Genomic DNA, 10,566 nt, shown 5'->3' with positions numbered 1-10,566 from the left:
GAAGCAGAGCCAGGATCCAGATCTCCAGTGTCTAAGACCTACCTCCTGCCCTTGGCCCAGCTCTGGTTTAGAAACAGGGTAGGATCTGAACCCTGAAGAACCCGGACAAGGTGTGCCCTGATTTGGGGCCCTCTCTGTGACCTGGGGTTTCTCTGCCCTGGGTTCTGAGAAAGCCCATCTCCCCCCAGCACCTTCTGATGTTGGACACAAATGAAGCCCAATCAGAGGCACCAGATGTCTCTTCCCTGTCACTGCACCTGCTCCGGTTCTGTCTCCCCTTGGGCCTAGGATGCTGCTGTTGCCATGCCAACAACAACATTCACTCTCAGAGGGGCTGTTACTAGGCTCCAGGCCCCTTTGTGCTTGCCTTAGTGTCACTCTGACTGTAGGGCTTACAGGAAGCAAAAAATCAGCCCCTTGGTCCCTTTTTCCATAGAGGTTGACCTCTCCTGCTCCCCAGTCTCAGTTTATTCACCTGCGGAAGGCAATGATGGGGATCTCTCTTTGCAGTCCTCAACTGGGTCCTTCACTCTCTCTGGCCCCTGCAGGACCTCAGTAGAAGATATCTGTGGCCAACAGTAGTCATGGAGTTGCTTTGCTCAGAGGTAGCTGTCCCCAGCCCAGGGACCCAAGCCCTTCCTGGACTCTGTGACCATCCCTAACTCATGACTGTTGCTGGACCCTGGGACTGCCCCTTCTCTTCCCTGACCTCACGACCTCTTTCACTTGACCTTTCCTTGACCTGTGACCCTTGAGCTGGTTGCTCCCTGCAGTGGTCCCCTCTCTCCTTTTCCTCCTACCAGTCCTTCTGCTGGTCTTACTGGTCTCCCAGAATCTGGCGAGCAGTCACCTGACCCCTGCTCCTGTCCAGGTGAGCAGCACACAAAGGAGGAGAGAGCCCCCTGGTGCCTTCACCCCATGGGAACGGAGCCACAGTGTCTCAAGCTGTCCGCAGATATGACACAGCTCCTACTGTTTCTGAGAGATGTGCTACCCGGAGGCCTGGGGAACACCACCGTGAGGTGAGGCGTGGGATGGGGCTGCTGCGGGAGGAGGGAGGGTTGCTTACACTGCATGCAGTATGCTGCATGCAGTAAGCTGCTGCGAGAGAGATGCCGAGCAGGAGGGAAAGGAGCCGCTGGTTGGGATTGGGGCAGGGGGCTGAGCCTGGCCCAGGACTGGCTGTCCCCGCTCCTCCTGGACTCCCGGCATGCTCTTCTTCCAGCTGATTCAACTCGGTGCTTCCTGCTACGTGGCCCAGGGGAGATGAAACCAGTCCCAGCCCAGGCCCCCCCGCTGTCCTCGGTGCTGCAGTGGCTCACTCTGCTGGGCCCTGAATGAACTGGGCTCTGGTGAGCAGCCCCGCCAGCCTGGGGCCAGAACCCCTCCTCCATGGCCCCTGCTCTGGCTTCTCCCATCGCCCCTGTGAGCTGTGAGCCCCACCCCGCCACTCCCCAGCCCTGAGCCTTGCCCACCCACTAACACCCAACTCTGAACCCCACTCTTAGTTGTTGGTTTTTTTTATATGTAATTTATTGTCAAATTGGTTTCCATACAACACCCAGTGCTCACCCCAACAGGTGCCCTCCTCAATGCCCATCACCCACTTTCCCCTCTCCCCCCACCCCCCCATCAATCCTCAGTTTGTTCTCAGTATTTAGGAATCTTTTATGGTCTGCCTCCCTCCCTCTCTGTAATTTTTTTTCCCCCTTCCCCTCCCTCCTGGTCTTCTGTTGAGTTTCTCAGGATCCCCATATGAGTGAAAACATATGGTATCTGTCTTTCTCTGCCTGACTTATTTCACTTAGCATAATACCCTCCAGTTCCATCCACGTTGCTACAAATGGCCAGATTTCATTCTTTCTCATTGCCAAGTAGTATTCCATTGTATATATAAACCACATCTTCTTTATCCATTCATCCGTTGATGGCCATTTAGGCTCTTTCCATAATTTGGCTATTGTTGAAAGTGCTGCTATAAACATGGGGGAACAAGTGCCCCTATGGATCAGCACTCCTGTATCCCTTGTGAACCCCACTCTTTGGAAGACCCTCAAATCTGAGCTGTTTTTACCAACCCCCAGCCTCTAGCCACACCCTAACCTCTCTACCTTGTCAGGCTGACCCTTACGTTTGAGATCTACCCTCCTCATCACTCCCTGACTCTGAGCTTTGTACCTTCGGTGCCCCAACCCCACCAGCCTCCCCCTCCCAGTTCTCCCTTCCCCCTTCTCCCTACCAGCTCTCCCCTTTCTCCAGTCTCCGTGGAGGCCCAGCAAAGCTCCTCTGCTTGTCCCGGGTAGCAGCACTGTCGCAGTTTCAGGTCGTGACTGTCCCCACACACAAAGCCCTTTCTGGGATGGGGGCTGGGACTCTGCAGAGGGGTTACCTCCCCCCACCCCACCCTGCAGCGGAGTGTCACAGCACTTCCCCAGGCATCCTTGTTCTGCTCCCAGGCCTAGGCCACCTGACCGTCCCAGAGGACTAGCTGCTTCCCACTTAGCTCCTGGTGACCACCAAGGAGCCAGCCCCCAAGGGAAACGTGAGTGTCTGCTTCCCACCTGCCTGCTCTGGAAGGCAGAAGCAGGAAGAGGGCTGGGGGCAGTGGGACAGCCACATGGGGCTTCAGCCCTGCCTCCGTCCAGTGTTCGCTCTACATCCAGTCTGAGCAGAGCTGCCCGCCCCTCAGCCTTCCCTCCACTTTCTCTTACAGGGGAAAATCTGTGCCACCTTCTCCTGCCAAGGTGGTGACTGCTTCAGAGGGCAGGAAGCTGTGCCCTGAGGGCTGGGACTCCTGTGAGGTGGGCCCTTGGAGTGCTGTCCTTCCTCAGAACTATAGGCCTTTCATCTCCCGCTGGGGCACAGTGGGTCAAGCAGCCAAAACTGGCCAGAGCTAGACCTGGCCGGAGCCCGGCTGCCTGGGGCCCAGCATGCTCGACCCTCTCAGCTCTACATCATACCAGATCCAGGGTGGCAGCTGGGATCTTCCAAGTCTCCATGACATGCTTCCTCGTTTCTGGTCACCCCGTATGTTCTCTGGGGACTGACCGGCTGAGCTCGTGGAGAGGGAGCTGGGGGTCCAGGGAGGTTCAGCTCAGCCCATGGCCCACTTTACACTTCCTGCCTCGGTGAGTGGCAGGGGAGGGGCAAGCAGAGTATGAATGGTCTCATTTCTTCTTGCAGCTGAACTGGTCCAGCTCAGCCTTTGTTGCGGCCTATGTGGCTGGGACCCCTGGCTGTCGCGGGACAGTGGCTCAGCCCTGCTACCAGGAGTCCTGCCAAGCCTCAGCTTCTCCAGCTGGATGGGAATCTTCACTTCAACCCGGTTGCCCCAAGGGTCACTAGGAGGGCCCCTCCACGGGGCCACGGCTGTGGCCACGCTGCTGTTCCTCCACTCTGCCCTGCTCCCTTCCTGCTCCCCTAGCTGGGCCCAGAAGAACTGGGGAGCAGCAGCTAGGGAGACTCTGTAGGCCCTGCAAGCCCCCAGTCCCACCCCCAGCTCTGACTCCTACAGCTGTATCTTTCGTGACAGGGATTTATCAGGTCCATAGCATGGGCTCCAGGATCCTCACTTCTCCTTCCCAGGGCCTCGGCCTGAACTTGGTGCCCTCCAAGGGGGCAGGGCTTCAGCACTAATCCCAAGGAGAGGCTAGCGTTCATCTGGAAAAACAGAACTTCCTTCCCGACCCCCCACTGAATGGGAAGACCCCAAAGTTGTCAGGGTAGTTATCTGGGGAGAAAGAGTTCCAGTAGAGGCCAGAGCGGGCCAGCCTGGATGAAAGGAGTTGAGGCTGGAATAGAGGAGAAAATGAAAATGCATTATTTTTTTCCCCGTAAGGCAGACATGGCCATCTTCCTTCAGGATGCTAGGCGGGGAGCTCTGGCCCCATGACTTGGAGGGCTGGGGTGACAGAGCAGTCATCAGGAAGGGGGAGCTCAGAGTACCCCAGGACCTAAGAGGTTAATGGAGGCGGCGAGCCCCCCAGCGCCCCCGTGATTGGTGTGGGCATGCTGGGACTTGCAGGCTGGCTGACCAGCGTGTGGCGCACGGGCTCCTGGGAAACGTAGTCACTAGCCGGCCAGGGCCGCGGTGTCCTGGTGTCCTACGTCCTCAGCGGTGACAGCTCAGGAGGTAGGCGGCAGTGGCAGGGGGCTGGGAGCAGGTGCGGAGCAGGGAAGCCAGGGCCGGGCTGGGCAGGCGGGAGTGGGCAGACTGAGGGCTGAGACCCTGGTCCTGCAGCTGTCAAAACCGGACACCCCCTGGCTTGTGGCTGATGCAATCAGGCCTGCTGGGCGGGGATGAGGGCCAAAGAGCAATGCGATGTGTTTTCCTGTCTCTAGGGAAAGAGGAACGGGACTGGGGTCCTTGTCCAGGATGAGGCCCGGCCCTGCCCTTCCCTTCCCTTCCCTTCCCTTCCCTTCCCTTCCCTTCCCTTCCCTTCCCAAGAAGAACAGGACATTTCCCCCCAAATCCACGCAGACGCACCACCGACACCCTCCAAAGAGGTGCCAGCAGGGCTAATACTGCTCCCCCAAAAGGGAGGCAGAGCCCTATCCCGGGAGCCGTGGGACCATGCCTCCCTCTCCAGTAATGGGACAAGGCACCCGCCTTCCAACAAATAGACCAGACCCCGCTCAGAAACAACCGGACGCCTTTCCAAAGGGTAGTGCAACAAACTGTATATCCCACCAGGGGCAAAGGGATGGCCCCTCTCCCTAGAAACTAAAGGGCCCATCTAAGGAGGAGGAAGGAGAGGGTCAGGCCTCCTCTAACTTCTCTCTGTACAAGGGCTCTCCTCCTTGCCCCTCAGCCCTCTGAGGCAGCTCCATCACCTCCTGGGTAACTTGTTGACCTAAGGGGGCTCCCATCTGCCCCCCTCTCCCCAGGGCGTGTCTGCTCAGCAGGGACAAGCATGGACCAGTCTGTGGCAATCCAGGAGACCCTGGCTGAGGGGGAATATTGCATCATCATATCCTTCCCAGCACTGAGCTCCCAGCCCCGGCGCCTGCCCTCACCCTGGGAGGTGGACCGGACCGTGTCTATGTGCCTGTCTGCTTTCCTCCCTTGCTCTGTGCCTTCGGGAAAGAAGGAAGCTAGTATTTACTACGTGCTTGCTCATTATCAGACTCCTCCCGGTGCTTTAAATACTCTGTCATCCTCCCAACCCGCTGTGACGTTGGGGGTTATTATCCCCATTTCACAGATAAGGAAGGGTCAGAGAGGTGAAGTGACTTGCCTAAGGTCACAGTGCATCTGGGTGAGCAAGGGAAGGGCAGGGAAGGTGGGCTGGGCTGGGTTGGCAGAGGCCTGGCCTCTGGTTTTGTTTTGGTTTTTCCTTGACCCCGAGCAGCAGGCAGTTCAAGGTGTGCTGTGTGAGGGAGACAGCAGGCAGAGCCGTCTCCTGGGACTCGTGCGCCACCGCCTGAAACATGGTGGCCAGGAACACGCGTGAGTGAGGGGTTTGGTCCTTGCCTGTTGGGCCATGGGGTTATTCTTCACTGTATCCTCCAGCTGGGCTTCAGCCATCCCTCTGGGGCAGAGCCTAAGTCTTCTAGATTAATTAGAATAATGATCACTCATATGTTTTGAACACTATATTCTAAGCCCTTCCTGTGTATTGGGCTCACTTAATCCTCAAAACCTGTTGGAGAAACTTGTCAAGCAGAGACAGCTGAATGTTCTGGTCCAGATCTTGAGTTGCATGGCCTGTCTGCCTGGGTTCAAATCCAGGCATTATTGCCTCTGACCCACATGATTGTGAGCGAGTTGTTTTACTCCCCTGTACCCAATACATGTTGCCAGCGATGCCCACATGTTACACAGAAGGAGAGAGACTGACAAATGCTTGTCGAAGGTCTCAGAGCCAAAAAGTGAACCTCAGGATCTCAGAGCTGAGGGGATGGGGGAGGGACACTCGACATTTTCTAACCTACCACCCTGACTTTACAGATAGCAAAACTGTGGTCAGAGAGGGAAGGGGTGACTGAGGTTATGGTGTTGCTGTCACACGCTACAGATAGATCACGCATGTGCTTCACTGACAAAGCAGAGGCACCCCAAAATGAGCCAAGTTCAGCTTTGATGACCTATCTGTAGAACGGCAGTCTCTGATGGGCACCGTGGACAGAGAAGGCACGAGGATTGTGCAGAGCAGGGCACCACCAGCACGATCCTAGGGACCAAGGAGGGAGTGTGAGCACTTGGCCAAGGCCCCCACGATGAGCCTGAGGGGTGGCCGGTGGGCCCTGTCTTCACCTCTACTTCCTGCCCTTAGTCTCTTCCTGTACACGCACCGGAGGATGGCCATTACCGGGGACGATGTCTCTTTGGACCAGATAGTGCCGGTCTCACGGGATTTCACGCTGGAAGAAGGTGCCACAGGGGCTGGGTGGTGTGAGTCCCTCTCCTCTGGGCCCCCGGGTCATTTCTTCCCTGGTAGCGGCTGGAGTGCTCAATTGCTAAAGCCGTTTTCATTTCTCTCCCCACAGTGTCCCTGGATGGTGAACTCTACATTCTTGGTGAGTGGTCTTTTCAGCGTGAGTGGCAGTTAGTTAGGGCAGGATCCACTGAGAGAATGGTGTGAGGAACACTCTCTGATGTCCTTACCATGGCAAGCAAAACGCTGTAGGATCAGGCCCGCCCATCCCCCCCCCCTCCTCTCTTGCTGTGCTTGGAATCTTCTGGATTGCTTCCATCACCTTCCAGCATGACATGATCCCGCCGCGGAGCCCCTGCACATGTGGCTCCCTCTTTCTGAGAGCCCCCACACCTCTTTTCACTTAGCCAACCCATCCTTCGGGGCTTCAGTTCACACTTTACTTCTTCCAGGAAGCTTTAGTTGAGCCTCCCAAAGTTGTGCCTCGAAGATACACATTCCTTTTTCTCATCCTTGACGGCTCTCTGTCACCCACAGTGATTTTTTTTAAGTTTTTTTAAATTAAAAGAAGATTTAAAAAAAAAATTTTTTTTTAATGTTTATTTATTTTTGAGACAGAGCATGAATGGGGGGAGGGTCAGAGAGAGAGGAAGACACAGAATCTGAAGCAGGCTCCAGGCTCTGAGCTGTCAGCACAGAGCCTGACGCGGGGCTCGAACTCACGGACCGTGAGATCATGACCTGAGCTGAAGTCGGACGCTCAACCGACTGAGCCACCCAGGAGCCCCTAAAAGAAGATTTTTTAATCTATTTTTGAGAGAGAGAGCGCGTGCTCACAAGAGGGGGAGGGACAGAGAGAAAAGAGGGAGACAGAGAATCCAAAGCGGGCTCTGAGCTGTCAGCGGAGAACCCGACACGGGGCTCTAACTCACGAGCCGTGAGATTGGGACCTGAGCCAAAGTCGGACGCTTAACTGACTGAGCCACGCGGGCACCCCTAAAGTTTCTTTTTTTTTAAAAAAAAATTTTTTTTTCAACGTTTTTTATTTTATTTTTGGGACAGAGAGAGACAGAGCATGAACTGGGGAGGGGCAGAGAGAGAGGGAGAAACAGAATCGGAAACAGGCTCCAGGCTACGAGCCATCAGCCCAGAGCCTGATGCGGGGCTCGAACTCACGGACCGCGAGATCGTGACCTGGCTGAAGTCGGACGCTCAACCGACTGCGCCACCCAAGCGCCCCTAAAGTTTCTTTTTTAAGATTATTTATTTTGAGAGGGACAGGGACAGAGACAGAGTGAGTGGGGGAGGGGCAGAGAGCAAGGGAGAGAGAGAATCCCAAGCAGGCTCCACACTTAAGTGCAGAGCCCGACACAGGGCTCGAACTCACAAACTGGGAGGTCATGACCCGAGCGGAAACCAAGAGCTGGATGCACAACCGACAGAGCCACCCAGGTGCCCTTGCCACCTTCAGTGATTTAATTATTTGTAGTGACCTATTTAATGCTTGCCTTCTCTGCTAGACTGTAGTAGAGCCGTAGTAGTAACAACAGAAATGAATATTCAGTCAATGAGTATCTTGTGTCAGGCACTATCTTAAGAGCTTTACGTACACCATACGATGCTTCCCCACCACAACTCCATGAAGCCGTCACTGTTTTCCCATCCCCATTTTGTGGACAAGGTAACTGAAGCCTAGAGAAACAAACTAACTTAGTAAGTGGCGGAACCGGGATTCACACTCAGAGTCCAGACTGTAGAGCCCACAGTCTTGATCACTCTGCTAGATTGCTCCTGCTCATTCATTAGTTAAGCGCATTTGTGGGTGCTCGCCATGAGCCTACAGGGTGCTGGGGGGGTTCTGCAATGAGCAGGACACCCTCCACAGTCTAGCTCCTCGCAGACAGGCCGTGTCCATTCCCCTTACCATGGTATTCCCAGTACCCGGCACATGCCTGACGTAGTCAGCTAGACCCAGACAGCCCCTCTCGTCTGCTTCTATGTGCATATTCCCTTCTGCTCAGGGATGGGTAGACAACAGGTCAGAGAACTTGTCCCCGTCCAGTGCCATCTAGCACTCTTGTGGGGAGGCTTACTGGCTGTTAGAGCCCTGATCCGTGCCCCCCTGCGGAGTGGGGAGGATGTTAATTTGGAGCTGAGAGTGTAGAGGTTTCTTTACCACCCAGCAGCAGCCTTTAGTGAACTGCTTAAGGGCTAACAGGGCTTTGGGATCTTGGGCTGCTGATTCTCCATTCTGGGGATGCCAGCCTCGGTAGTTCTGGAGGCCAAGGGTTCAATTCCCACCTCCTCTGTGCAGGCTCAGATGTGACTGTCCAGCTGGACACTGCAGAGCTCAGCCTCGTATTCCAGCTACCTTTTGGTTCACACACCAGGATGTTCCTCCAAGAAGTTGCCAGCGCCTGTCCAGGTAGGTAAGACTCCAGGCTCTCTGGGGTGGGGCGGGGGGTATGGCTGGGCACTGACCTACCCACTGCCAGTTGACTTTCCATCCTTTGGACTCACGCTCCACAGTTTCTGTGCCCTCTCAATGCTGCTGGCCTGAGGCCACAGTGCCCTCAGGCCATGAGCCAACCATGGGTTTTCATTTCTGGCTTCCCATTTCTAAACCTGAGCGGAGCCCCCTTTGTCCTCCCGGCTCTAGGCTGGGTGGGCTGTGATTCTGATGCAGAATCTTTTATAAGTTAGCAGGGTCAGCAACTCCTAGAGGCCTATCTTCCGTCTCTCTGGCAACCACAGCTGGGCATATGGGCTCATCTGCTCTTGACCCTTGCTCTGTCTCCCACGGCAGCTGAGGAAATGGTCTAGTTTTGGCTTAGCAATGAGAGGTTAGTGGCCTCTGGGGCAGAACTTGTATAGATCAGGATTTCAGCTAGGCAGGTAAAGGAGAGTTTGTACAGAGCAGAGAATTAGCCACAGAACATGTAAATCTCAGTCACCAGGTACTGGGCTTAGGTGTATACCCAACACCATTATTTGTTTCCTTTCCAGCTAACATCTTGTCTCTGTAGGAATGACGGCGGGGGGTGGGGGCTTCCCTTCCATCGTGGTCTAAATGTCTGGGGGGCTCCAACTTAATTTGCCTGGTATGCCAGAAAGGGGACTGGCTTTGGATGTAAGCTGGGGTATGTGGGATAAGGAAGTAGAAACAAGATTACAGACCCTTGAATGCCTGGTTAAGGGGTTTGAAGTTTATTCTACAAACAGGGGGAAATTTGCCTCCAAAGGTTCAACTAATAAGGATAACTCAATTTATGATTATTATTAGTAGATGTAGGAGGGGTAATAATAGTAATAACAGCAAAGAACATGGACTTTTAAGCTGCACAGCCCCTTGCATTTGAAACCTATCTTTGCTGATGATGTGTCTTGGGGCAAACCACCTCATCTCTCTGAACCTTGGTTTTGTAGACTTGTAAAGAATATCTTCCTCATGGAGCAGTGAGAATTAAATGGGAGAATACATGTGAAAGTGCCCAGCACATACTAGGAGCTCAAAACCTGTTTCTTCCTTTTGTACAAGAGGGCCCGTAACTTAGCTAACATTCATTGTTGACTCAGTGTGTGTTAGATGCTGTTCTGAGAACTTTTTGCACATTATCTTATTTTCCTTACCATACCTTACAAGGTTGGTATTAGCAATGTGTCCATTTTACAGACAAGGAAACTGAGGCTCGGGGAGGCTAAGTGTCTTGCCTGAGTACACAGCTGGTAAACTATGGAGCCAGGATTAGACAGGACTACATAGACTACATAGTGTCCTCCAGAAGAGCTTAGCTTGTGTGTGTGTGTGTGTGTGTGTGTGTGTGTGTGTGTGTGTGTGTGTGTTTAATGCTATGAAAACATTTTTTAAGTTTATTTATTTATTTTTAGAGAAGGGAGGGGGAGAGAGAGAGAGAAAGAGAGGGAGAAAGAGAATCCCAAGCAGGCTCCACACTACCAGCATGAAGCCTGATATGGGGCTTGAACCCACGAACCGTGAGATCTCAACCTGAACCGAAATCAAGAGTTGGACGCTCAACTGACTGAACCACCCAGGCGCCCCTTGCTCTTGTGTTTTGATGCAGAATCTTTTACAAAAGTGTTTCCTATCCCATAGAAACGGCTCAGTGAAGAAAGGCTTCATGGAGGAGGTGATATGTAAGCCAAGACCTGAAAGATGAACAAGGTTTTT

At 54.0% G+C, this 10,566-nt stretch overlaps 1 protein-coding gene across 1 annotated transcript in view; it reads left to right on the top strand.

The window, feature by feature from the left end:
- Positions 1-3,082: 3,082 nt before the first annotated feature.
- Positions 3,083-10,566, top strand: part of INPP5B (inositol polyphosphate-5-phosphatase B) — a 49,862-nt gene continuing 42,378 nt past the window's right edge. The window contains 6 exon segments of the mRNA XM_042954261.1: positions 3,083-4,132; positions 4,888-4,970; positions 5,355-5,449; positions 6,276-6,373; positions 6,490-6,519; positions 8,692-8,802. Of these exon segments, the coding sequence (XP_042810195.1) occupies positions 4,914-4,970; positions 5,355-5,449; positions 6,276-6,373; positions 6,490-6,519; positions 8,692-8,802 (391 nt within the window). The 5' untranslated portion in view covers positions 3,083-4,132; positions 4,888-4,913.

This window comes from Panthera leo, chromosome C1 (genome assembly GCF_018350215.1).
Source record: "Panthera leo isolate Ple1 chromosome C1, P.leo_Ple1_pat1.1, whole genome shotgun sequence".
In the NCBI taxonomy this organism is placed as follows: domain Eukaryota; kingdom Metazoa; phylum Chordata; class Mammalia; order Carnivora; family Felidae; genus Panthera; species Panthera leo.
Note: the sequence above shows the minus strand (reverse complement) of the source record. Positions and strands in the feature narration are given on the sequence as shown.